The sequence below is a fragment of the Mrakia frigida genome (assembly GCF_051309035.1).
Source record: "Mrakia frigida strain ATCC 22029 unplaced genomic scaffold BDY24scaffold_3, whole genome shotgun sequence".
NCBI classification, from domain to species: domain Eukaryota; kingdom Fungi; phylum Basidiomycota; class Tremellomycetes; order Cystofilobasidiales; family Mrakiaceae; genus Mrakia; species Mrakia frigida.
In genome coordinates, this window is record NW_027481278.1 from 654,606 (window position 1) to 679,135 (window position 24,530).

The 24,530-nt window shown below is 54.0% G+C and overlaps 7 protein-coding genes across 7 annotated transcripts; 4 read left to right on the plus strand and 3 right to left on the minus strand.

Annotated features, from left to right (window-relative positions):
- Nucleotides 1-321: 321 nt before the first annotated feature.
- Nucleotides 322-4,981, plus strand: BDY24DRAFT_376960 (uncharacterized protein). Its single transcript, XM_076638719.1, has 8 exons — nt 322-373; nt 441-468; nt 535-647; nt 725-1,428; nt 1,495-1,893; nt 1,969-2,136; nt 2,216-3,900; nt 4,059-4,981. Exons 1-8 carry the CDS (start codon nt 344-346, stop codon nt 4,892-4,894), a joined length of 3,963 nt encoding a protein of 1,320 aa, XP_076500342.1. The 5' UTR covers nt 322-343; the 3' UTR covers nt 4,895-4,981.
- Nucleotides 4,982-5,938: 957 nt separating this feature from the next.
- On the plus strand, nt 5,939-7,669 carry BDY24DRAFT_376966 (small GTPase superfamily). Its single transcript, XM_076638720.1, has 7 exons — nt 5,939-6,157; nt 6,236-6,321; nt 6,445-6,456; nt 6,574-6,655; nt 6,785-6,818; nt 6,920-6,966; nt 7,135-7,669. Exons 1-7 carry the CDS (start codon nt 6,112-6,114, stop codon nt 7,332-7,334), a joined length of 507 nt encoding a protein of 168 aa, XP_076500343.1. The 5' UTR covers nt 5,939-6,111; the 3' UTR covers nt 7,335-7,669.
- A 391-nt stretch (nt 7,670-8,060) lies between these two features.
- RPS20 (40S ribosomal protein uS10 RPS20) lies at nt 8,061-9,307 on the plus strand. The gene is made up of 6 exons (XM_076636178.1): nt 8,061-8,314; nt 8,382-8,519; nt 8,598-8,634; nt 8,734-8,833; nt 8,977-9,076; nt 9,169-9,307. Exons 2-6 carry the CDS (start codon nt 8,451-8,453, stop codon nt 9,286-9,288), a joined length of 426 nt encoding a protein of 141 aa, XP_076500344.1. The 5' UTR covers nt 8,061-8,314; nt 8,382-8,450; the 3' UTR covers nt 9,289-9,307.
- Nucleotides 9,308-10,343: 1,036 nt separating this feature from the next.
- BDY24DRAFT_438281 (uncharacterized protein) lies at nt 10,344-11,414 on the minus strand (the record flags this gene model as incomplete). Its single annotated transcript, XM_076644349.1, has 3 exons — nt 11,172-11,414; nt 10,533-11,056; nt 10,344-10,353 (listed from the first exon to the last, which is right to left on the minus strand). The coding sequence occupies exons 1-3, from the start codon at nt 11,379-11,381 to the stop codon at nt 10,344-10,346; spliced, it is 744 nt and encodes a 247-aa protein (XP_076500345.1). The 5' UTR covers nt 11,382-11,414.
- A 46-nt stretch (nt 11,415-11,460) lies between these two features.
- BDY24DRAFT_376974 (uncharacterized protein) lies at nt 11,461-13,433 on the plus strand. The gene is made up of 3 exons (XM_076638721.1): nt 11,461-11,537; nt 11,609-11,765; nt 11,866-13,433. The coding sequence occupies exons 1-3, from the start codon at nt 11,530-11,532 to the stop codon at nt 13,324-13,326; spliced, it is 1,626 nt and encodes a 541-aa protein (XP_076500346.1). The 5' UTR covers nt 11,461-11,529; the 3' UTR covers nt 13,327-13,433.
- A 232-nt stretch (nt 13,434-13,665) lies between these two features.
- On the minus strand, nt 13,666-18,482 carry BDY24DRAFT_336200 (glycosyltransferase family 2 protein; the record flags this gene model as incomplete). The annotated part of the gene is made up of 33 exons (XM_076637228.1): nt 13,666-13,907; nt 13,985-14,050; nt 14,139-14,277; nt 14,351-14,359; nt 14,430-14,469; nt 14,540-14,576; nt 14,640-14,661; nt 14,727-14,779; nt 14,850-14,949; nt 15,022-15,038; nt 15,110-15,153; nt 15,215-15,253; nt 15,316-15,434; nt 15,541-15,561; nt 15,638-15,738; nt 15,813-15,839; nt 15,913-16,074; nt 16,147-16,172; nt 16,246-16,297; nt 16,504-16,609; nt 16,677-16,712; nt 16,778-16,860; nt 16,923-16,944; nt 17,007-17,075; nt 17,145-17,155; nt 17,227-17,270; nt 17,332-17,450; nt 17,527-17,628; nt 17,728-17,835; nt 17,905-17,986; nt 18,124-18,156; nt 18,224-18,322; nt 18,400-18,482. 33 exons carry the CDS (start codon nt 18,480-18,482, stop codon nt 13,666-13,668), a joined length of 2,313 nt encoding a protein of 770 aa, XP_076500347.1.
- Nucleotides 18,483-20,328: 1,846 nt separating this feature from the next.
- Nucleotides 20,329-24,476, minus strand: VPS34 (phosphatidylinositol 3-kinase VPS34). The gene is made up of 15 exons (XM_076636179.1): nt 24,365-24,476; nt 24,201-24,287; nt 24,001-24,102; nt 23,785-23,925; nt 23,581-23,701; nt 23,402-23,488; nt 23,252-23,332; nt 22,915-23,160; nt 22,529-22,810; nt 22,115-22,402; nt 21,336-22,041; nt 21,130-21,219; nt 20,784-21,028; nt 20,553-20,665; nt 20,329-20,474 (listed from the first exon to the last, which is right to left on the minus strand). Exons 1-15 carry the CDS (start codon nt 24,433-24,435, stop codon nt 20,453-20,455), a joined length of 2,682 nt encoding a protein of 893 aa, XP_076500348.1. The 5' UTR covers nt 24,436-24,476; the 3' UTR covers nt 20,329-20,452.
- Between the last annotated feature and the right edge of the window lie 54 nt (nt 24,477-24,530).

The following is a 24,530-nucleotide window of genomic DNA, read 5'->3' on the forward strand; positions in this document are numbered from 1 at the left end:
CCCGAAACATCGTTGAAGCTTCGATTTTTTTTCAGACGTGCGAAGGAAGGTCCTCTCGTTCATCTGGGAGATTTGGGGAAATGCTTCGCAAAGGGGACGAGCTCAGGAAGCAGAACGAACAGCGCGAAAACAGGACTTCGAATAAAAAATTTGAACGGTTCAGAATGTCCGGAAGTCTTGCATGAGCTCTCAATCTCGATTTTTAGTCTCCAGAGAAAAAATGCACCCCTCTGAAGGTCGCTTTACAAGTTCCCTCAGACCCAGAATGGGCGTTCTCAGACTAGGAGCGAGCTCGGTTTCGAGTTCCCTTCCCTCCGACCACGACGAAGCCTCGAACGAAACGATGGGAGATTCTTCAGATGAAGATATTCCTGTGAGTACGAGCCCTTCTCCTCCCCATTATCTCGAGCTAATGTCTTCTGGGTTTCTTGGGGTTGCAGCGTGCGAGGAAGAAAGTTCGACGAAGAGGTGAGCTCGACGTTCCTTCTCCCTCCCTATCCACATCTTCTGACCCCTTTCTGTTCGATGATTCAGAAACGACTGTGGGTGGAGAGTCTAGCTCGTCGAAGCTGCAAGCAGGATCCTCCAAGGATGTCCAGAAGGGAGGAGGAGAAGGTGGTGGAGGAGCAGGAGCAGGGAAGGAGGTGGTGAGCTCGACCCTTTCCTCTCCCTTCCTTCTTCCCTCTCTGATTCCAGACCCTTCTCGCTTCTCCCGCATCCTCAGACCAGGAAACATCCTCAAGCCCCTCCTGTCCGACTTACAGCTCCCGTTCACAACACCTCGACGAACACGACCCTTCAAAGACGTCCTGGAGTTCGAGCTCCTCCGCCGAATCGTCCCCTCCCTCTTCCCTCTCCTCCATCCTCACCCTCTTCGCATGCCAAATCCAAATCCAAATCCAAAGCCAAATCCAAATCCATATCGACAAGCACCAAACAGTCGGTCAACAACTCCCTCCCGAGACCAGCAGCAGCTCCTCTTCCTCCTCCTCCACCCAGACCCGTCACTCCACCACCTCTTCCTCCTCCAACACGAGCCACCCCTCCTCCAGGATCCGTCTCAGCCTTCCTCGCTTCCACTTTCCCTCCCAACCCCCCAACCTCTTCCTCTTCTCGAAAGAAGAACCCCAAGCCCAAATCCTACGCTACCAAACCTCGTCCCGTCCCTGTTCGACCTCCTCGAGGACCTTCCTTCTCGGACGCGGAGCAGGAGGAGGAAGCAGCTATCGCTCAGTGCCCCCCGACGAGGAACGGAGCTGAACAGAGGGTGGATATCGTTCAGGAGGGAGCAGAGAAGAAGTTCAGAAATGGGGTGCTGGGTGCGAATAGGAGAGGGAGGAAGAGGGAGGAGAAGTTGAATCTGGAGGAAGATGGGAGAGGAGGAGAGAGGGAGTGTCCGAGGTTGAAGTTGGATGATGGGAGAAGAAGGTAAGTTCAAGGCTTCCTCTTCCGTTCTACTTGACTGCTGACCTGTTCTTCTGCTTCCTCGAGCAGTCCTCAACTCCACTTCGCAAACTCTCGACCTTCCAAACGACCTCGTGTCCACGCTGCTCCCTCCTTCCCAACCGCTCGTTCCATCCTCAAACCCTCCACCTCCAGACGAACCAACGACGCCGTCTCTTCACCACCCGAGATGCAGCCTCTCTCTACCATCACCGCTCTAGCCATGAATCTCCAGCTTCCCGAAGGCGTCACGGTCGACCTTCTCGACGGTCGACGAGGGATCAAGAGGAAGCGAGGAGTCGGAGGAGCCGCAACGCTCCCAGAAGCCAAGAGTGCGAAGCTTGTCGTCGTAGGAGCTTCGAACGGTCAGGGAACTGCTGCTGCTGCTCAGAAGAAGAAGAGCGGGAGGAAGGGCGTTCCTCAGCTCGAGATGATGGAAGTTGAGGATGGGTGAGTGTATGCTTCTCTCTCTCCTCCGTCGAATCTGAAACTGACTCGAGTTCGATCCTTTCTGCGTCTCTTCAGACCTCTTACTCCGCCTCCCGAGAGGGAAGATCGCTTCGAAGAACGACACAAGAGGAAGAAGGAGAAGGAGAAGTCGAGCCGTCGACGCGACCCTCTTCCAACCCTCGCCGCTCCTCCACCTCGAACCAACGCCGTTTGGCAGACGGTTCCTCTTCCTCCGCGACCAAAGTACGTATATCTTTGCCCGTCTACACCAGCGTGACAGCCGAACTGACTGCTTTCTTCTTCGTCGTTTCCTTTCCTTCAGAGGCCTCCCAACTCCACCCGTCGCGTCGGACTCCGTCTCCCCAGTCAACAACGCTCAGCTTCTCCTTCCTACTCAACAACGACGACAACCCTCCGACTCCATCGAATCCTTCCCATCACCCCAATCGAACCCAAAAAAGCAGAAGAAGGCCAACAAACCGCTGTCAGGAAAGCCGAGGGAACTCCCTCTCCAGGTCGTCGACTCGTCGAGCGGAAGCAACGTCTCTCGAACCTGGGAAGGGAAGCAGAAGAAGAAGGCTTTGACCTTGTATGCTGTTGAGGGAGGAGAGCCGATGGACGAAGAAGGCGAGGAGGGTGAGAACGGTGCAGAACGAGACGCGTTCGTCGATGAACCCCCAGTCGACGATGATCAGAACCAGCACGAGGACGAGGACGCGTACGCCGCCTATCTTGAAGACGACTCCTTCTTCTCTGGAGTGGACATGGACTTCGATGGAGACGCTCCTCCCCAACAGCAGCATCAACAGCCCGTCGTCGACAGAGAAGTCGCCCAGGAAACGAACGGACCTCAAGAGGACTCCTCTCCTCTCGACGGCCCCATCTCCTCTCCCTCGAACGGTCCTCTCAAGAAGGGAAAGAATCCAGCCGTCAACGATCTTCCTCGAACTCGACTCTTCCCGATGGATCAAGTCATGGACAGGATCTCTTCGTCGTTGTCGAAGAAGGTCGCCGTGGAGGAGGAGATTGAGGAGATCGAGGAGGATTCGTCGAGAGAGGGATCCAGGGAGGAAGCAGCAGTGCCGGAGCTGTCGTTCTCGCCTCGAGCTGGGAAGGAGAAGGAGAAGGTCGTTCTTCCAGTCGTTCAGGACCCTCCCTCGGATCGACGTTCCTCCCTTCGATCCTCAACAACCTCAGCAACCTCGGCGTCGACGACCAAGATCATCTCCACGACAGAGAAGAGGAAGTCGAAGAAGGACGTCGTCGCAGAACCCAAGGTCGCTCGTCCCCTTTCCAGAGGAAGATCCAGCAGAAGGATCGTTGCTCGAGAGCCTTCGGATACCATGGTCCCGGCCACGCCCTCTCCTCCTCCCTCTCCGCTCGCACGCGTCTCATCTCGCCCTCCTGCGGACGTCCCTCAGCCTCTGGATCCATCGAACCATTCCGACCCTCCCGTCGTAGACGCGTCGTCCGCAGAAGCAGGTCCTTCCAAACCAGCTCGACTCTCGACGTCCTCCGTCGTTGCGTCCGTCAACGCCCCTCCTCCTTCAAAGCCAGGCCCTCACGAACCATTCCTCGACCGAGCCATCTCCATCACCAACCGAACCTTCTCGATCTCGTCCATCCAGACTCACCAAAGACGCTCCTCGGCTCCCCTGCCTCCCGGGATGGACAAAGACGACTTCGAGTTCGTCACTGGAACGATCGGCTCGACGCGACGACGAGGAGGAAGCGGTCACGTCCTGGGTCACGTCCTGAAGTCGTCGTTGAGGAGAGGACCTCCTGTTTCGACTGGTTCGAGGAGAGGAGGAAGATCAGTCTCGTTCGCCACAGCACCACTTCCGTCTCCGACCAAGAAAAAGCAGGCTCCTCATGCGGCACCAGCTCCTCCCATCCTTCGACCAGGACCATCTCCGGCGGTTTTTCCTCCTCCAGCTGTCCCTTCGCCTCAACAGAAAGAGGAGCAGAGAACACCGGTCAAGAGGATCGCTTCGCTTTCGCAGTTGGGTAAGCAACCTCTCTTCCTTCCCTTCTCGAACCCACTCACTCCACCCGCTTTCCTCCCCTCTCTCTCCTGGCTTTCTTGACTCGTTCCTCCGTCTACTGGACGAGTTCCGATCCCTGACCTTCGTTCCTCCTCCTCGTGTGAGTGGCGTCGAAAACAGCGCTCCCTTCGTTCATCCCAGCAACTGCCACTCCTCCCTCCGTCATCAGACGATCTCCCTCGTCGTCGTCTCTCGCAAGGAAAGGATCTCGTCGTCTCTCGGAAATCCTCGTTCCTGCCTCCTCGCTCTCGCCCTACTTCTCACCCAAACCCAAACAACAACGCGTCGAGGGAGGATCGAAGTCCAAACCCATCGCCTCTTCCTCTGCTACCAAACGACTTCCACCTCCTCCTCCGCTTCTTACTCGCTCAGCCTCGTCGTCTTCGTCCGGATCGAAACCAGCAGCGATCATCTCTTTCCCGAGGACCAAATCGAGCACTCAGCCTTCGAAACCATCCGGACTTCGATCTTCCTCTCCCGCTCTTCCTTCGTCGCCGCTTGGAGGAGGACCTTCTTCCACTTCTCGAACTTCCCCTCGATTCGTCGCTTCTATCACTACCACCAGGAAATCTCCTCGAATCCTTCCAGCTTCTTCCTCATCGTCGTCGTCGTCGTCGAAGGATCAGGAGTCGAACAGGACGGGAGGAGTTCGGTCTTCCGAGTGGGTCGACGTCGATGTCGAAGATCATAGAGTAGGAGGATGGAAAGGTGGGAGTGCGAAGGCTAGTAGCTCGACGGTGGCAGCTGGAGAGGGAGGGGACGCAGGGGAGGAGTCGGAGGAGCACTGGGAGCCGTCGCAGGACGATTTCTTCGCTTCTGTCGTCGAGCCGCCTTCGAGAGTTCGTGGTCGAGCTGGAGTTGGAGCAGGAGTAGGACGTGGCGGTGGAGTTGGTATTGGAGCTGGTGTTGGGAGTGGAAGCAAGAGACCGTTGGGGAGGAGGAAGAGGGTCGGTTGAAGGGGAACGACGCGTCTCGCCAGTTTCTTTTGCATCTTTTGATTTCGTTCTATCCCTTGTCTCTTCTTGCATGGCTTTTGATCTTAATAGAATGTAGCCACGCTACATCTCGACGTAGACAGAGAGACAGCAGGACGTCGACGGAAACGAGAGTGGGTTAGCAAGAGCGGACTTGGACGCGTCGCCTTTTCGACGGAGCCACCACTCGCCAGTCGCAGCACAAAGAGACGTTCCGAATGCACGTCTTACCACTTCAGCTGCGGACTCGTCTTCTCTGTAGAAACTCTACCCACGAAGCAAACCGTTCGGAGGGAGCAGTTCGACAAAACGCCTCGTCTTCCATCTCCGCCACACCCTCTTTTTTCCTCGCTCTCTTTCCTTCCCTCTTCTTGTGCTCCTTCCAAATGGCAAGCCGCGGAAGTGCTAGTCCCTCCTAGCTGTCTTCTACCCCTTCTTTTTTTTCCAACTGTCCTCCTTAGACTCGTTTTGATGAAGGGAGGGAAGAGGGAAGAGAAGAGATCCATCTGTTTGCCTTCCTTTTCACGCGTCCGTTGTTCTCTCGATCGCTACGTTCCTGATGTTTGTTCTGTGGGAACGAGCGCTCTTTTGGAACAACCTCGCACGAGTAGTACTAGTGCTGATTTCTGCTGAAGTTCGAGCTTCCCTCTTCTCATCTCGTCTCTCGAAAAAGGGAGGAACAGCAGAGAGGAACTCCGTCGACGTGAACGCGCGCGCACCTGTTTGCCCTCCTCCGCTTCGCCCATTTTCCTTTCTCCCTAAAAGCCACCGAACCAGGAACCGAGATGGATCAAAGGGAAGGAAGGAAGGTGCCTCGACGCGTGGTGAAAGGAGGATCAGTAAGGAGACGACTTGTTTTGGGTTGACTTCGGCCCAAGGAGCATATTTTTCGTGTCTCCTCTCCCTTTATATAACTCCCTCGTGGACGGATCTGGAGACTCTGCGGGAGTGTTTGACCTCTCGGGCGGCTCCCTCTGATTTTCGAGATCAAAACAGACTTGGATGGAGGCAAAGAACGAGGCGAACGAGCAGAGGGAGAAGGCGTTTCGTTCGAGACACCTCTGGCTCTTTTGACCTTCAACGTTCAACTGCTCTCTCTTCCCTTTCTCCTCCTTTTCTTTGCTCGTAACGACACTTCAACCCCTTGTTCTCTTACCCATCAAGATCCGGATCTTCATTTCTCTCCTCTCTCTCGTTGAATGAGCAGACTTCAAAACGGCAATGCGTCCAACATGGCTTCCAGAGGTGAGGACGCCTTCTTTCTCTCCATCTCCTCGCTTTTCTTCTTTGCTGACTCGCTCCTTTGGTTCGCTGGATCTATAGTGAATCATCGTATCACTGTTCTAGGCGACGGAGGAGTTGGAAAGACGGCTCTGGTTGTTCAGTTCACCATGTCCCAGTTCGTCGAGGTCAGTTTCCCCTTCCTCCCTTCTCCTCCTCTCCCCTCTTCCTCTCCTTCATCCTCCCTCAAGAGCTCCCATATTCATCTCGGAACCGAGTAATTGACTCTCTCGCTCCTTCCTTCCCCTCAGACGTACGATCCAGTACGTTCTTCTTTATACCTTCCTTTCCAGATCCATCGCTTGCTCTCGATCCTCTTCTCGCCCTTCTCTCCTCCCGGCCTTCTCGTCGTCTGACCGCCGTTTCACCCACTTCAACAGACGATCGAAGACTGCTATCGAAGGCTATGGGTCGTAGATGACCAGGCGTGTCTCTTGGAGGTGCTGGATACTGCTGGACAAGGTCAGTCTAGCTTCGTTTCGACCTCTTCTCCTCCTCCCTCTCGCCGCTCGCCGCCTCGTCTTTTTTCGCGTCGCCTCGTGCAAAAGATCATGAAGAGCTGACGATTTCTTCGACTTGATGCTATCCTAGAGGAGTACACGGCACTTCGGAATCAGTGGATCAAGTGAGTCCGAGTCTGAAGGTCAACAAGAAGGAAGGGAAGGAGAGAGTACGAAGAGAGAGGTCTTCTCCGCTGATCCGAATTTCGTTTCTTTCTTATCGCAGAGATGGAGAAGGATTCATTCTCGTATACTCGATAGCTTCCTCAGCTTGTACGTATCTCTCTTTCCTCGCCTCTCCCTTCGTTCCAACGCTCTCCCTTCAGCTTCAACTTCCCCAAACTCTCCTCCCTCCTTCCCTTCCGTCGAGCTCAAAAGCGACCCGACCTGCCGGCTTTCCCTCCTGCTGACTCCCTCCTTCGTCTTTCTGGTTCCCTACAGCCTTCAGCCGGATACCAGATATCTTCGACCGAGTTCTGGATACGAAACGAATGCAGGGAGAGGATCGTCCACCCATCATCATCGTCGGAAACAAGTGCGACCGGGGACAAACCGATCGAGAGGTGTCAGTGGACAGTGGTCGACAACAAGCGTTCGATCTTGGCGCAGATGCTTTCTTTGAGGTTCGTTCACCTTCTTAGCTTGCTCTCTATCGGGCTCTCGGTGTTGTTGGAGAGTTCTTGCCTCGGGAACACGTCGAGATCTCGAAGAGCACGAGCTGATCGTTTGCTCCCTTCAACCTCACCTCCCTCCCTCCGCTACCTCGTCCTCGCCCAAATCCAACCCTTTTCTCCACCTCTCAGGTCTCAGCTCGAACCAACTACGGAGTGGAGAACGCGTTCAGGTCGTTAGTTCGTCTCATGTCGGATCGCAAGAACGGATCGCCTCCGAACACGTCGAACGGATCTGCGAACGGGAACGGAGGAGCTATGAAGGAGTACGGAGGAGCTGGAGGGAACTCGAGTTCGGGAGGAGGAAACGGTGGTGGAGGAGGAGCTGGTCAGCGTCGGAAGAAGAAGAAGAGAAACTGTGTGATTCTGTAGGAACGAAGGGACGCCCAAGGGACGGAACCCTCTCTCTCTCTCTCTCTACCCATCTCTCGCACTCGCACTCCCACTTATTATAGCAACGAAACCCTGTCGACGACCTTCTTCTTCTTCTTGCCCTTCTTCTCCTTTACCTTTTTTTTTGTAGCATCTCTTGACGACCTCTCTTCTTCCTTCTCTTTCTCCTTTTTGGGCCACTTTCCTCTCTCTCCTCTTGGATTTCTTTTCCTCTCTAGACCTTTGCGATACCTCTCTTGACACTCCCCCCCCCTCTATCTCGTTTGACCTCTCTCTTCTTTTCTCTCTTCACGCCTTCATGATCTTTCTTTCTCGTCTCGCCTCGTTCGCGTCTCACTTCTCCTCTTCCTCTCTCCCTTTTTCTTCGATTCTTCGCTTTCGTTGATTTTTTTTTGAACGGTACCTAGCTGAACGAGGGTCTCTACACCTTCCGTTCATGCTCACGCCAAAGTAACTTAGCTACTCCAAGATTTATGGAAGCCTGATTTCTGAGTTTTAAAAAAGTCGAGCTCTTCAATCCTTCTCTTCCCTCCTTCTCTTTTTGTCCCCCCAACTAGGTGCGTCCCTCCTTCCCCTCCCTCCCTTCTTTCTCGCACAGAGACTGACTCTCTACCCATGTTCCAGTCACCGCTGTCCCCCCTTCGCACAAGTCGCTAGCTTCCTCTCCCCTTCACTTTTAAAACATCAGCAAACATGGACGCTAAGGGAGAATTCGAGAAGACCGGAGCCGCTGGAGGACCCAAGTTCCACAAGATCAGGATCGTGAGCGCAACCCTTTCTTTCACTTGTATACTTGAGAAAGGAGGAGAAGCTGACTGTGGTACCATCTTTTTCTCGCAGACCCTCACCTCGAGGAACGTCAAGAACCTCGAGAAGTGTACGTTCTCTTTCCCTCCTTCCCTTCCTTTGCTCTCTCCTTCCTTTTTGCGTTCGAGCTCACACCTCCTTTCCTTCCCTTTTTCTTTCTTCGCATTAGTCTCCAACGATCTCATCAACCGAGCCAAGGACAAGGATCTCCGAGTCAAGGGACCCATCAGGATGCCCACTAAGGTCCTCAAGATCACCACCAGGAAGACGTTCGTTCTTTCCCTTCCTCCTCCTCTCCTCCCTTCGAGCCACCTCTCCCTCCTTCCGCCGCCCTTCTTCGGTTCCACTTCTCTTTCGATAATGCATAGAGCTGAACTTGATCCTTTTGGGTTTTTAACCTTTTTGTATACAGCCCCTGTGGAGAGGGATCCAAGACCTGGGACCGATTCGAGATGAAGATCCACAAGAGGCTCATTGACTTGAACTCCTCTTCCGAGATCGTCAAGCAGATCGTACGTCTGCTTCTCGCCCGACTACCTCTTCGCCCCAGCTCTCCTCCTCTTGCAATCAGCTGACTAGTTCCCAAACCTCTCGCTTCCAACAGACCTCCATCTCTCTCGAGCCCGGAGTCGAGGTCGAGGTGAGCTTTCGTTTTCTTTTCTCCTCCCCTCCCTCCCTCCCTCCTTTCCTCTCTTCTCACACACCTCGCTCGAACCCAAGCTGACCGCCCCTCGTTCTTTCCTTCCTTTCCTCGCAGGTCACCATTGCCAACTAAACGTTGGTGCTGAACCCTCCCTTGATTTGTTTGTTCAACCTCTTAGAGAAGTCGACTTTTGATGCGAATCCGAGTTTGCTTTTCGAATTACACCCACCGACGGACGAGAGAGTGTGAGAGAGAGAGAGAGAGGGGAGCAGGGAGGAAGGAAGGAGACTGAAAGCGGGAACGAGAGAGAGAGCGAGATGAAGAGCTGGTTGCTGGTTGAGGGAGCAGACAGCATGGAGAGGAAAGGAGGGAGGACGTTCCGAGTTGTTCAGCTCGTCGCAGAGTCGGTCCTCACCTCTATCAGTCGTCGAGGTGAGGTTGCTGGCTTCGAGAAGTTCTTTCGCTTTCTGTTCGTCTCGAAAAGGAAGCAGGTCTGCTGTAAAAGCAGCAAGAGAAAGCAGGCACGTCAGCGAGAACGACGCGTTCCGAACCACTTTCGATCCTCAAGCAAGCTCGAGCTCAAGCTTCCGTCCATCAGGGTCTCAGCCGATTGAGCAGGCTAATGGATTGGTTTCGTGAGGAGTTCAATTTCCGGAGGGGGTGAGTGGATCCGGATGGAGAACAGAGACGGGAGAGGGTGAACGTTGAGTTGGACGAGGGAGTCTCCCTTTGGCACAAGGCCTTCTGTTCGAGAGCAGAAGGTGGAAGTATCGTTTTCGCATGTCATCAAGAGGGAATAGGCTGCTGCTACAGTACATAACTCGAGGGTTCGACGGTGTGAGGAGGCGAGAGAAGGGAGGCCGAGTGTCGGTGAAGGAGTGGTCGAGGAAAGGACGGTGCGGCGAAGGGAGGGGTTCTGAGGCAGCAAGCAGATAGAAAAACAGAGTCAGTGGTCTAATGTTATGATAGGAGGAAAAGGTAAGAAGGGTATGGAGGGTAGAAGACTGACCGGCGAGAGAGAGAGAGAGAAGGACGGAGACGGGAACGCGTCGTCGTGGGCTGTCTTCGGCGATGGTGCTGAAGCAAGGCAAGAGATAACAGGAACGAGTCAGTCAATGAGGAGTTCAGACGCAGCTTCATTCGGTGCTGGAAGAAGAGAACGAGACGCTCACCTTCAAGACCTCTTTGAGGTCGCGTCCTCGAATCGAACTCGTCTGAAGTTTTCTTCGATCTCGGCCTCAGTCGCCCCCTGACGGTTCCACATGTTCCCTAGGTCATCCTCCACTTCTCTCCTCCCAATTCTCGTACCCAAACGAAACACAAACTCCTTCACTCCTTCAGCAGCAGCAGCAGGATTCGCTTCGCACTCAATCACAGTGATCAGGTCCCGCTCGTACCAGTCGTCTCCCCAGTTGGAAGACAAGTCGAGAAGAAGAGTGAAGGGTTCGTTCGAACGGACTGATGTGGCGATGAAGGTCCTTTGGCCTACGTTCGCGACGTGAAGATGTAGGAGCCTAGGCCAGTGGTGGAGGGAGAGGTCGGACCAGGGCACATGTGTGGATGGATGGTTCGGCGCCAGGCCGAAGACGCGAAGCTCTCTGGGGTTGAAGAGAGAGTAGAGAGACGACCACCTCGCATGCTCCTTATGTAAGACGGTTTCATCGGGAATTGCGATGGGACGAACGGTGAGGAGGTCGACGAGGAGGGAGGGAGAGGAGGGAGGAGGCAGTCGAGAGAAGGAGAGGTTGAGGGCTTCTCCTCCGACGTCCGACGTTGCGACTATGGTGATGTTTCGGATGAGAAAAAGGGAGAGATGAGGGTGGAGGTGAGGGTGGTCGAGTGATGGATCCTGAGAGGGAAAAGGAAGGGAAGAGAGAGAGAGGAGGGAGGAACCGATGAAGTGTGAGCTCGAGCTCTTTCCAGAATCTCGTATCACAGATCCAGACCTGAGAAAAGCTGCGTACCCTCGAGCAGAAAAACTTCTCTACGTTCTTGAGTCCTACGATCTCGATATCCTCGTAGAGGATCGGGGAGGAGAGTTGGAGGAAAGCGAGAGAGACTCGGGAGGCGTTCGCGAGCGTCGAGGGATCGCAGAAGCGAAGGATGTGGTGTTTGAGTTCGAGAGGGATGTAGGGGAGATGTCGAGAGGAAACGTAGGTATGTCGGTTCTCCATACTTGAAGGATTCGGGAAGAAATGGGAGGTGATGAGGGTTTGGGGAAACGAGGGGTTGAGCTCGACCCTCCTCCTTCTTCTTTCCCCAACCCACGACGAGCCTTTCCTCCCTTCTTTTCTCGATTCCGATCAAACGCAATCCTCTTCGATGCCGTCGTGAGCTTCTTCTCTTCTTCAGATGATCTTCATTTGAACGGCTCTGATCGCTTCCGTCCCCCTTCTCCCAGAGCCAACCTCGACATCGTCCGACTCGTCCTCCTCCAAGCCTTTGAGCCTCTCGAAACCTACAACCTCTACGGACCTCCGGGACCTCGAGAGCTCACGAGCCATCGCGAGACGTACTCTTTTCTCTCCACCTGCTGTCTCGTCTCCAAGGAGTGGTATGTGAGTACAAAGAAGGCAAATGGGGAGGAGGAGGCAGAGGGTAGACGAGGCTCTTCTCACTTCGATCCTTACCCACCTCTTTCCTTCTCATCTTCACCAGGACGTCGCCGCACCTCTTCTCTACTCTACCATCACGCTTTCTTCCTACGCAGACGAGGGCAAGGATGGATACACCACCAGCTTCAACGGCGTTCGATCCCTCACGACCACCTTCCGACTTCGTCCTACTCTCCTCTCTCACGTCTCAATCATCTCCTCTCGATGGGACGAATTCATCACCTCGCAGTTCCTCGAACAACCTCATTCGTATCCCAACCTCGTTCGACTGGGATCGCTCACGATCGAGTGGTGGACCGCTGAGGGCGAGTTCCCCAAAGTCATCGGACTCGCGAAGCGCTTCCCGTCCCTCCTCGAGCTCAGGATCAACCTCGCCTACATCGACAACGACGTAAAGGAGGACTCTAGAAGGGTAGATCTACGATCCCCATCGATCCAACTTCCCGAGACGATCAAGAAGCTCAGCGTCTCCGGTCCAGACGGTCTCCTCTTCCTCAACGCTTTCAACACCAACTCCCTCCCTCACCTCGTCGAACTCGAGATCGAAACGTTCGGAGACGGTACCTCGACTTTCTTCACCCAAGAGCACGGCCTCGGCTTCTTCCAGAAGTTCGGGAAGAACCTCCTATCGCTCTCCATCTCCCATCGATACGTTAAATCCGAGACCTTCAGCATCTTCCAACTCATCCGACACGACTCTCACCGTTCCTGCCCTCCCTCCATCTTCACGGCCTGCCCATCCCTGAAGACCATCGCCATCCAAGGTCTGGGTCTCAACTCGCTCCTCATCCAAGGTCATCAGAACCTCGAAACCGTCGAATTTGGGCTCATCGACCAACCTCGTCAGATCGCGTCCGATCTCGAAATCACCCATCACGTCGACCTCTACAACCGTCTCAACTTGTTCCTCCACTACTTCGAGAAGAAGAAGCTTCCCCTCCTCACGACGATGCGAGTTGCGTCCTTGGACTTCCGAGAGGCCTCGTCCCGAAATTGGATCACGCTCCAGCGATCCGTTCCCCTCCTCCACGACCAAGGAATCCAGCTCTACGACAAGAGAGGAATCATCTGGATCGACGTCGAGAAGGGATCCTCTTGGCCGTCAGAGCTACTCGCTCAGGAAATCCCGCGTTCGGAATACGTGGTCGACAAGCTCTTCCGAGAGGCGATCGTTTATCGAGCAGCGGAACGACTTCTCGGAGGAGAGGAGGAAGAGGAAGAGGAGGAGGAGGAGCAGGGAGAAGAAATCGGAGCGAGTAGTCGTGGAGGAGACGGCGATGGGGAAGAGGCCGAGAAGAAGATGCCTCCTGGGATGGCTGAGGCTCTCGAGGAGGGTTTGCAGAGCTTGCTTGGAGAGTTGGACGTAGCGATGGAGCACGATCATCTCAGGAACGAGAAGAAGAGGGAGATCATGGAGGAGAAGGATCTCACTCGATACGCCGACGAGTTCGCTGAGGAGGAGATGGCGAAGAAGGGGATGGGGAAGGCGACGAAGAGGCCTTGAGGTGCGACGCGTTCGTCTTTAGCTTTCAGCTTGATTACGGTTTTTTTTCCTTCGTTTCTCTCTCGTTCGTATTCTTTTCACGACCAACACGACCTTTTTTTCTTCAAGCCCAGAGGCTGAGAAGCAAGTTCAAGGAGAAGGACGAAAACGTTTCGACATTGCTCTCTTTGTCCTCTCCTAGCCGAGCACAGAGCAGTTCAAAGTATGTATCGTAAAAACAGAGAGAAAATAGAGTCCTCGTAAGTAAGGAAACATAGAAGGAGACGGAAAATAAACAAAGCAAGCTGAAATATCGTCGAGGTCGTCAAAGAAAACGCGTCGAACCGTCCCCCTCCCTCCTTATTCACCGCTGAACAACCTAACGATCATATACGCTACCGATCCGAAGAATCGGAAGACGGACAGAACGAGGACGGTATAGAGTACGATGGCGAGATACAGCGAGGTTGACTGCTGAACTCCCTTCTCGACGGTCGTCGAGGTCGAGAAGGTCGAGGTCGCGGTAAGAACGACGGCGACGAGGAATCCATTCGAAAGGACCCAGGAGAGAAGAAGGCGGGTTCGGAATCCCTTGTAGTAGTCTGAGAAAGGAAGAAGAAGGATAAGCCATGGGGAGCAAAAGACGAGAGAGCTGGAGCGGGAGGAGGTCGAGACGCACCTTCTTGGACCTCTTCCGGCTTGGGAACTTCGACGACCTCGACGACGGGGATCTCGAGTACATGGACTGGCAAGAGAGATCAGGGTCAGTCAGGGAAGGGTGAGGGTCGATCGGGGAAGGGTCTCGAGAAAAAGAAAGAGAGATCTAGGCTCACTTGCGTCGTCGTACTCAGCATCCAAGTCCTTGTCTCCGACAGTGACCTCGACCTCGGCGTCTTGCTTGTTCGCTCCCTTCCCAGATGTGACGACTCCGAGATCGGTAGCGACCTTATCTTGACCTTTGGTTCCCCAGGACTGTCGAAGAAAGAGAAAGGAGTTTAAAAATCGAAGGGGAACGAACGAGAAGCGAAAGAGAGGAAGGACGAACGACATCGTGCTTTCGTGCGGAACGAAGAAAGGACTGTCAGCTATGAAAGAGAGTATCCGACGAGAAGAGAGAGACTCACAGTGTTGCAGAACGCGTAGACGTTCATGACAGAGATGTAACTGGAGGGCCGAACGATGGGGAGGATCAGCTTCGGTCTTGAGGGGAAACGAAAAAGGAGACGCGTCTCACCTGGGTGCGATGAGCATATACTGGACGAACGAGGTGACTGCAAGGAGGAAAGAACGGTCAGCGCTCTTCCCGACATCAACCGAAGTGTACTGAAACTCACTCATGTGCCAAGGATCGTAGTGCTGCAGAGAGAGGACGAAGAAGGTCAACTCGAGTCGAGAAAAAAACGAGGTAGAGATGGACGAACGATGAGCGAGGCGAGGACGTAGACTCCGTAGGTTGCAAGCAAACTCAGGATGACTGTGATGGAAAGGAAGGAAAAACAGAGCAGTTAGCGAGGGTTCCCTACATGGGGAGGAAGTCGACGTACTCTCAACGAAGGCAGAGTTCTTGAAGAGATCGGCGACGGTGAAAGCGCCGGTCGCTTTCATCACGTTGATCGATTGGAAGGTGATCCAGAACGCTGCGAACTGAAAAGACAAAGAGAGGAGGACTTCAGGATCGCTCGAGGAAGAGTGCAGTCTCGAGAAAAAGAGACGAACCGTCATGTAGAGAGTGACTGGAGGACGAGGAAGAGGGAACTTGTCAGTTCAACTTTCGTCGAAACGAAGAGTAGAACCCGGTACTCACTGACGGCGAAGAGCACGAAGGCAAGCGTGTAGCCGATCTTGGAACTGGGGAAGAGAAGAAGGGCATCAGGACTGAAGGGATCGACGGAGAAAGAGCAAGGCTCACCCTTTCGGTCGGTTTCCGAGAGCCATCAAAAAGCAGGCGCTGAGAAAAGAACGAAGGTCAGTCGATGGCTGTGGGGCGAGTATCGTACAAAGGATGCTCACATCGTCAACCCGCAGTAGACGTAGGTCAGGACGAGGTTCAGCCATTTGAGGTTGGGCGTGAAGGATTCCATCGAGCTGCAGAAAGGGGACGAGTCGGCGTCAGTCGATCTCAAGGAGTGCTTCGAAATCGATTTTTGAACTCACGCAGTCAGGACGTACTGTAGAATAGAAGGAGTTGGTCAGTAGGTGCGCCGAAAGAGGAGAGAAGACGAGAGAGAGACGTACAAACGCAATGAAGTAGTTTCCCTGAAGAGAGAGATCACCGTTCGAGGTCGCGTCAGGCTCGAGCGCAAAGGAACGACAAAGAGGGAAAGCGACGTACGATGGCGAACCACGAGAAGATGAGCTGGATAGCTTGGTACAGGATGAGGATGTGAAGGAAGAACTTCCTGACGAAGGAGTGGTTGCTTCGGTAGAGGTAGTCTGGGACGGAAAAGGGGAACGAGGAAGGGACGTGAGCGATTCATCTCCACAAGGCGAGGGGAAAATCCACTCACAGAAGTGGAAGGTCGCGTGAAGACTTGCTATTGATCGGAGGAGAGAGAGATGGAGGTCAGCTCTGGTTTGTGAGGGTTCGCTAGGACGAGGAAGACGAACCGAAGAAGGAACCGTTGAGCCATCGTCGACGCTGAGAGACGAGGTCGGGAATGGAGTCGGGCACGTCTGTAACTCCCTCGGCAGATTTAACATAGTGCAAAGTCCATCTGGAGCCTCGCTTCGACACGAGCTCCCAGCACAAGATTCGATCCTCGGCGAGATCTGGAGGACGAGGGAGACGGAGACGAGGTCAGTACGAAGAGCCTCGGAAAAAAGGCAATCGATTTGGCTTACACATGTTTGCATCGAAAATCCCAGCACTGATGAAGAGAGAGTGGAATGTCAGTCGAGGAGAGGTCGAGAGAGAGAGGAGCGGGGGGAGGCGAGACTCACGACGCGTCGTGAAGCTCTCCGAGGAAGTACTCTGTGAATGGAAGGAGGTCAACTGTAGTTTCAGAAACACGCACAGACTGTCAACGCTCACTTTGAAGAGGCTGGTAGATAAAACAGAGAGCAAGAGACGTCAGCAAGAGACCGAAGACGCGGGAGTGAGGGACGACGAAAAACAAACTCACTCCTTCTCCAGTCTTCTCGTCGTTCTGCACGGCGATGTATCTGAAATAGACAAAGGGTCAGTGAACTGAATGATACAGGATGAGTGAGGTGAAGTAACAGACCTGTAAGCCGAGAACGCTCCAGGAAGAACCGAGATGAAACCGAAGATGCTCTCGAGAGGTTTATCGAGAATGTTGGACATCTGAGAGGATAAACGATCGATGGTCAGCCACAGCATGGGAAGGTCGATTGAGTGATTACAGACGGACCTTGTACTCGAAGTTCTGAGCAGCGACGAGAGGGTTCTGAGGAAAATAGAAGGGAACGAGTCAGTCGATGCGACGACCGAAGACGAAGTATTCGAACTGACCTTCAAGAGGGTAGTCCAGTAGGGCCCTTTCAACGCAACGATCTCTCCACATGCTCCACCGACATCCGAGTTGACGTCGAAGCCTGGAAAGGGACGAGTCAGCGTCGATCGACGAAGGAGTCGTACGAAGCGAGCAGAGACTCACTCTTCCACAGGTGATAAATCGACTGCGAGGTAACGAGAAAGAAGTCAGCTCAACTTTGAAACTTTCGAAACGTGAGAAACTCACTCGAGGACCAGGTTGAGTTCCAACATCGATCAAGACGCAAACGTTCGGGCTGAGAAGAGGACCGAATCCCTTAGAGAAAAGAAGGTCGAAAGTCAGCTCTTCGTCCTCGTTATGGACTCGATGCACTCTAGAGCTCACATTAAAGAACCCTAGAAGCAATAAGAGGGACGTGTCAGCACAAGAACTACTGACGGGGAGAGTGGACGCGACGAGAACTCACATCGATGCGAATTGAGCTTCTTCTGATTCTTCTCCTTGAGGCAGCTAATAATAGAAGGAGACAGTTAGCTTTCAGTAATGTTCCGGAGACGTGCGAAAGACTCACAAGAGCATCTGCATGGGCATCGACTCGGCGTTTCCGGGGACGACCTGAAGCTTCGAGTTGATCCTGAACTGAGTCGTGTACTCGTAGATGTGAGCGACTACAGGTTTCCCGTTGACGACCTACGAAGCACACACCAAAAAAAAGTGGGTTCAGCTCGAGAAGATCGAAGAGAGCAGCAGGAAAGAGAGGACCGACGTTCTTGGCTTGACCAGGTTGGTAGCAACCGAGTTTCTGGATGACGGCGAGGGTTCGAGGATGGACCTTGGTTCTACCATCACTCACGACACAGACGACGACCTGAGTAGACGGAGAAAGGGATCAGTGACGAAGAATAGAGAGAGGGAGAGAGATGGCTCGAAGACACGAGAGAGAGACGAAGAGAGAGAGCAGACTCACCTTCTGCCAACCAGTGTTCGACCAAGTCTTGCTTCGAGACTTTGTACAGAGGTAGTCGATATTCTGCATTACTCCTCGAAGAGTTCGAAGGAAGAGCTCGTCGTCCTCCTGTAGATCCGAGGAAAAGTCGAGTCAGTTTCGGGAAGACGACTGGAGCGGGAGAGGAAAGAAACGAACGTTGTACATGGTGAGGACGATGAAAAGTTCGGTTCGACGAGGAGTTTCGTAGAGGTTCTGTCGAAGAGCGTATCGATCGGACCTGGAATCGAAGAAACGAGAGTCAGATGCGAGCGTTTGCCGGACCTGTCGAAGAGGCTGCTTTCGAGGCTGAGTTCGATTCGCCTCGATTGTTCTCCATTTTCTTCCCTGAAGGGCGTCACTGAGATTGAAACTCACTTGAAGTCGTTGGGATCGCAGGTGGCGGCGGTGCTGCAAGAAGGAAAAAGGTGAGGTCAGCGAACAAAGAGGGAGGAGAGGTCGAAGGGAGGGAACAAACTATCGCATGGTGGTGAACTCCTTCTCGGTCTTGTTCGGGCAGTGAACGAGCAGCTTCGAGGGAACAGGCGAATCGAGCACGAGATGTCCCATGTAAAGCCTGAGGAAGGAGAAGGCATGGAGAGAAGATGTGAGCTCGGACGCGTTGTCGGAACGAAACTCGGTGATCGAACTCACTGAACTCGTTTGACCGTCTTGTTCCTCCTTGGAACTCTCGAAGGTACGGGACCGTAGTGGATGTTGTCGTCCTCGTCCTGCATTCCTCCTCCTCCCAGATCTGTTCCACCTCCGATGCTACCTCCGTCGTCCCATTGACCAGGCATGTCGGACGGTCTCCTCCCTCCTCTTCCTCCTCCCGTAGGCAGCAGAGCTTGCTCGTCTGTGCTCATCGAAGCTCGAGAAGGATGCCAGTCGTCTCCTCCGTACACAGGATCGGCGTAAGGGTCGTGAGGTGAAGGAAGAGGCTGAGGACCACCGGTAGGAGGGAAGTAGTGAGAGGAAGCGAGGGTGTTGTTGGAATCGAACCGAGCTCGAGGACCTGAGGGAGCTGCTCCTGGGTTCGAGTTGAGATGAGCTGGCGAGGATTGGGAGTAGGTGATCTGAGACATGGGAATGGGAGGTTCTTGAGGAGGAGGAGAGATGTAGCCCGAGGTCGATTGAGGAAATCTCGTATAGGGGGACGGCGAGGGAGGAGGAGGAGAGCTGTATCCGCCTGTGTTGGGAGGTGCAGGGCTGACCGAGGAGCTCCTCCAGTCGGGCTGCTGTTGAGCTTGAGGAGGAGCGAACTGGCTGTACTGAGATTGCTGAGGTTCGGCGGGAGGGTAAGGGTTGTAGAGGGCTGAGGGAGGAGGGGGAGGAGGAGGAGGAGATTGATGACCAGGGTAGGGAGCGATGGGAGGTGCTGGATCAGAGACGAGGTAGGGCTGATTGTTGTTGTAGTACTGTCCCTCGTCAGGCTGGTAGAGAAGAGAAGGGACGGAGAGAGGCAAGAGTCAGTGAAGGAATGAAAAAGAGAGAGAGGCGAAGGAGGCGGGGGAGGTGAGCTTCGATTCTCCTTCCCATCTCTTCCTAGTAGTCATAGCTCTGTCACGCTCTACGGAAGCTAAGCTCGAGGTGAGAATATCTGCTCCTTCGCCTCTCAGCCTGTCAAAGCGAGAAGAACTGTACTTCCTCCCTCTTCAAAGGGAAACCTCCTCTCCGATCCCGTTGAGCTTGGTCCTCTTGCTTCTCCCTCCCTCCCTGCCCTTCTCTCGACCTTCACTCGAACCAAAGCGACTGAAACTCACATCGATTGGATATCTCGACATCCTTGCTAGGTTCTGAAGTCGAAGAAGGGGCGGTTTAACTGAGAAGTTGGACGTTGGGAGGCAGCCGAAGAAAGGGAAAGGAGGGAAGCTGTCCTCCTCTCCCTCAGCCCATGACGACGCAGCAACGGGTGACTGACAGATAATTTTTCGCTTGTTTCACTAAGAGCGTGCCGAAGAACAAGCGAAGGACGATCTACTGATGAAAAGATACACAAATCTCGGTAGCCGTCAAGCAAAAAGCCTTCACCAAAACCCTCGATTCCAGCTCGAATCTGCTCATCTCCGAGTTCTCCTCAGCCATGGTGAAAAGGATTCCACAAGGACTCAACATTCAAGTTTGATGATCGAGGAGAAGTTGTTCCAGGAGGTTGATGGAGATCTCGGAAGTTGCTGGACCTGTGGAAATCGACGACGCGTCGCAAAGAAGCAACAACGAAGAAAGATTGAAGGATTGCCGCTGGGAGTTCGGAAGAGATGAATGAGGAGAGCATGTAATAGAACTGCTCGAGGTTGAAACTTAGGAAATCAGGTGAAGAGGGTTAGGCTCACGAGGAAAGCTTAGGCGAAGAAAAGAAGAGCGACTGGCCAACTGCTCGCAGGCGACGATCCAGAGCAGAGATGAATCAATCCAGCGGAGTGAGCAAAGAAAGGAAGTGTACTCACTTCGAATACAAGAAACTCCCATTCTTCTCGCGCTCGTTTTGAAGCCAGAGGTCCCTTCGAGGAAGCAGTCGAGGTCGGTCGGTTCAAGCCTTCAAGGGCGCATCGTCCTTGCGGATCTGTACCAGAACGAAGCGACTCTTTTTTCTGAGAAACAAGGTGGATGGTGTTGCATAGAGAGTAGATTCTGGGTATATAAATCGAGAAAGGGGTATCGTCCCAAAGCGTTCCTCCCGACGCGTCGTTGTCGTCGTCCTCCTCCGTCACGACCGCCAGTATTGAGCCCTGGAGAACAGAAACAGAGATCAAAGACGGTCAGTCTAAAAGATCGCATGAGACCGAGATGGAAGAGAGGAGACTCACAGATCGTGAATCGCATCAAACATCGCGTTCATCACACTCGTCTTGTTCAGCAGCCTCTCGAACTCCTTCAGCGCCTCCTCCTCCGTCAGGTGCAGCAGAAAGTAGTTCTGGATCTGTACCGTCAAAGGAACAAGCAGATCATCGAGTCAGCATTCGTGACTCGAACGACGCACGAACGAGAGCAAACAGCGACAGAGAGCGAAGAGAGCGAGACGCGTCTTCGAAACTCACCTTCCCCACCGCCGCATCCGGCTCGAACTTGATATCCTGTACTCCGGAATGCACCATCAACGCCACCAAGTTCAAGATCAAGTTGGCGTTCTTCCTCAGGTTGCTGAAAGCTGTACTGCAGAGGTTCCTGAACCGAAGGTAGTGAGGCGACGTCGTTCCTCCCATGGCGTCGATCATCTCCCGAGAGAGCTTGACCGGGGGCGGGAAAGGTTTGGGATCTCGGCCTAGAATGTAGCCGAAGTCGACTGAGGGGATGAAGAAAGGAACGGGTGGGGTTTAGACAGGGAAGGGACGAGAGAGGAGGAAGGGGATGGGGAGTGGAGGGGAGAAGACGAATCGGACGAACTGTGGAAGAAATGACCGTCGGGAGCGAGCATGAGGTTGTCGAGATGTCGATCTCCTACTCCTAGAAGGTACGTGATCACGCAGTAGCCAGCTGAGTCAAAGTCGAACGAAAACGAGTACGGGAACGAAAGGTCAGCTCTCGTCTCGAACGCGTCCTGCCTCCTTCCCTTCCCCTCCCAGCCTCAAACCAAATCGTCGCCAACTCACCACAGCTTCTCACAAACGTATCCAACACCCCCGGTTTCACTCCATACGTCCCCGTACTCTCCTCCTCCGGGTTCATCATCCTCAGATACTCCAACAACGTCCCGTGCTCCCTCATCACCGTCGCCAGACTCTTGCTGTCCACAAACTGAATCATCCCTTCCTCCGACCCCGTCGCCAACACACTGTACGTTGTAAGACGGAGGTCGAGGTTTTCCTTCTTGAGGAGTTGATCCATGAGCGTGAAGAGTTGAAGGACGAGTTGATCCTGCCGGAGGTCGTCCCCGTTCTTGAAGATGATGCCGTACTCTTCTGGTTCGGGAGGAGGGGGGGTTGGTGGGGGTGGGAAGGTGGGCGGTGCTGTCGAAGATGGTGACGAAGGGGAGAGGAGAAGAAGCGGAGAGATGGGCGAGGTTGGCGTTGGTGGTGGGATGAGGAACGAGAGTTTGAGCGGGAGGAGGTTGGATTTGAAGATGGAGCAGTTCTCCGACGAGATCCCGTTGGTGAGGATTCGACCGTCGATGGGTAGCGGGAGGATAGGCATGTTCGAGAGACCGTGTTTGGGATCCGAGAGGTAGGCTTTGAGTTTCTCGATCTTCTTCTCCCTCCGATCTTTGGAGGCTCGGTACTCCTTTGCTCGCCCGGAGAGGGTAGCGACGAGTTCGGCTTGTCGACGAAGGATGTCTCGGCGGTCGACTCCTCCTGGGGACTGAAGAAAGGAAAGGAAAGCAAAGAGGTCAGCGAACACGAGAACAAAAGAAGAGAGAGCGAGAGAAACTCACATCCTCGAGCTTCTTCATATACCTGAAGACGATCTTGGCGTACATCTTCCCCACCGATCGATCCTCCGTCTCGACCATGAGGTACCAGTAGAAGCTGTTCCCCAAGACGGCGTTGGCGACGCTCCGTTTGATCAAGAACTCGGCGAGACCGCTGTCCTCCGTCGAGAGAGCTGCTGCTGATGCGAGAGCCGATGCTGAGTGTGACGATCGAGTCGAGCGAGTATCCGAGGGAGCTTGAGGCTCGAACTTCAGAGCTTGAACGAGTTGAAGAAGGTAGAGGAGGAGTTCCTGTGCGAGGCGAGTCGACGCGTCGACGAACGAACCCAAAATTGAAAGTCAGCGACGACGACTTCAAAACTACCACATCAAGCACCACTTCAAATTAATCTGAAGGACAGAAAGTTTCCCACTCACATCGTCTTCCGCCCTCCCCAACTGCTTCACCGCATACGCCCTCACCCTCCCATCCACAAACCCAGGCCCCAACAGCTCCAACGCATCCACCATCTCCACATCCGTCCACATCGGCAGCAACACCTCCACCGCCTGCTTCACCTCGGACGGGTCCGTCCAACTGACCGACTTGAGAAACTTGGTGAGAGCCATCTTGTCGCGCGAGAGGTAGAACCGGAACTTCCAAATCAGGTCCTTCTCTTCTTCCTCGAGAAGTTGGGTAGGGGGGTATTTGAGGATGGACTACGGGGAAAAAAAAATGGGACGCGAAGATCAGCTTTTGAGGGTACGTAACGTGAGGGAAAGAGAAGGAGGGAAAGGGAGAGGAAAGGGGAGTAAGGACTCACATTCAACCGATCTCGAATCGTCGCGTTGGGCTTCAACTCTCGATCCAACGGACCCGTCCTGTGACTTCTCACGAGTCGTCGATGTTTCGCTTCGACGAGGTTCTCCTTGTTCATATCCGGGTCGACGATCGACCAGAGGTTGAGGTCCGTGGCGAGCTCGTTGGCGAAGGAAGGGATGGCGTTGATGGATTGCGTGGCTGTTGTGGGTCCTCCTCGGGCTGAGACGGCGACGGAGGTGGGCATTTCCTGCGAGAGGTGGGAACGAAGAAGGGGTTGGGTGTGAGGTTCGAGGAGTTGATAGAGGGTGGGAGGGAGGGAGGGAGGGAGGAGGACTAACGGGCTCAGCGAACACGACGGGGAAATCGAACTTGAGGAGATCGATGTAGAGGAAGAGATGAGGCGATTTGGCTGATTCGGCCTGGTAGAACGAATGCGATATTATCAGCTCTACTTACAGTCTCTTGGTTAAAACCTTCGTCGAACTCACAGCATGAACCTTCTCAATCTCAGCGAAAGTCATCTTGTCGAGCCAGTCGAGGTGAGGCATGTCCCTCTTCTCGTACTTCTGGACGAGCTGCAAGTCCGTCAAAGTCACAACAGGAAAGAAGTCAGCTCTCTTGTATCCCTACAGGCACAAGTGAGTCGACGAGGAAGAGCGAAACTCACCTCCTCCAACCTGCCCATCTCATCCCTCAGCCCAATCTCACTCGGCGTCGTCGTCTCGTGGGACCCATCTCCTTCGTGATCTCGATGGAGGTACAGTCTCTGTTCTCCTCTCCTCAGATACCTAACCCAGCACCAAATCCCAAACGTTCCGAACTAATCAGCTCTCTCTCCCTCCATCTCTCTGCCTCTTCACAAGAGACTCACCCATTCTCAAACAGCTTCATGATCGTCCCTCCTACCGGAACCGCCTTCCCGACTCCCTGGATGTCCCACACGGTGAACACGAGTTGAGCGTTGGAAGGAACCGAGGAGAACAGGTTCGGAGAGGTGAGCCATTCGTTCCATCTACACGATCAAAACAAAACAAGGCGAGGTGAGCTCGAGCTCGAAGGAGGGAAGCGAGCGAGAGAGAAGACGGACGTGTAAGATTTCGAGAAGGATTTATGTTTCGTTCGATAGACTAAAGAGAGAGGTTTGTTGTCCGAGAAGAGCTGGGTGGTGATGAAGAGGTCCGACAGCACCCTAGAAAGACGACAACAAACGAACGAACGAAGGAGGGTGGTGAGCTTCGACCGATTCCTTCCTTTCCCCTCTCACCGTCTCGTTAGTTCGGGACTCACGGCAGTTGCGACCCAGAAAACTTCCACTCCGGATGCTCCTGAAGTTCCTTGTAGGTCCTCTTGGGGATCTTGCCTTCCAGACGAGCTCTGGATCGAACGAAGCGAAGCGAAGCGAGGTCAGCTCGGACGAGAAGGAAGGCGAGTTGAAAGGCAGGAAGACGCACATCCTGTAGGAGATGGGGATGTGAAGATCGCAGGAGCGACCAAAGTTGAATTCCTTCCCACCGGGGTCCATGAGAGAACGACGATTCGTGCTGTCGGCTGAGAGAGAGAGGGATGTGGTTGGAGAGGAGAAGGAGAGAGCTGAGCTCGACGAGTGCAGGCGATCTC

Excerpts from the sequence above, each read along its gene's own strand:
- VPS34 (XM_076636179.1), bottom strand. The coding sequence starts at position 24,435 with ATGGACCCCGGTGGGAAGGAATTCAACTTTGGTCGCTCCTGCGATCTT. Across the intron at positions 22,042-22,114 it reads ATATGAAGAAGCTCGAGGAT|TCCCCAGGAGGAGTCGACCG; the intron begins GTGAGTTTCTCT and ends TCCTTTCTTCAG. Across the intron at positions 20,475-20,552 it reads TTTGATGCGATTCACGATCT|GGCTCAATACTGGCGGTCGT; the intron begins GTGAGTCTCCTC and ends TCTGTTCTCCAG.
- BDY24DRAFT_376960 (XM_076638719.1), top strand. The coding sequence starts at position 344 with ATGGGAGATTCTTCAGATGAAGATATTCCT. Across the intron at positions 469-534 it reads GAAGAAAGTTCGACGAAGAG|AAACGACTGTGGGTGGAGAG; the intron begins GTGAGCTCGACG and ends TCGATGATTCAG. Across the intron at positions 3,901-4,058 it reads CGCTTCGCTTTCGCAGTTGG|CGCTCCCTTCGTTCATCCCA; the intron begins GTAAGCAACCTC and ends CGTCGAAAACAG.
- BDY24DRAFT_376966 (XM_076638720.1), top strand. The coding sequence starts at position 6,112 with ATGAGCAGACTTCAAAACGGCAATGCGTCCAACATGGCTTCCAGAG. Across the intron at positions 6,819-6,919 it reads CTTCGGAATCAGTGGATCAA|AGATGGAGAAGGATTCATTC; the intron begins GTGAGTCCGAGT and ends TTCTTATCGCAG. Across the intron at positions 6,967-7,134 it reads CTCGATAGCTTCCTCAGCTT|CCTTCAGCCGGATACCAGAT; the intron begins GTACGTATCTCT and ends GGTTCCCTACAG.
- RPS20 (XM_076636178.1), top strand. The coding sequence starts at position 8,451 with ATGGACGCTAAGGGAGAATTCGAGAAGACCGGAGCCGCTGGAGGACCC. Across the intron at positions 8,834-8,976 it reads AAGATCACCACCAGGAAGAC|CCCCTGTGGAGAGGGATCCA; the intron begins GTTCGTTCTTTC and ends TTTTGTATACAG. Across the intron at positions 9,077-9,168 it reads CCGAGATCGTCAAGCAGATC|ACCTCCATCTCTCTCGAGCC; the intron begins GTACGTCTGCTT and ends CGCTTCCAACAG.
- BDY24DRAFT_376974 (XM_076638721.1), top strand. Across the intron at positions 11,766-11,865 it reads TCGTCTCCAAGGAGTGGTAT|GACGTCGCCGCACCTCTTCT; the intron begins GTGAGTACAAAG and ends CATCTTCACCAG.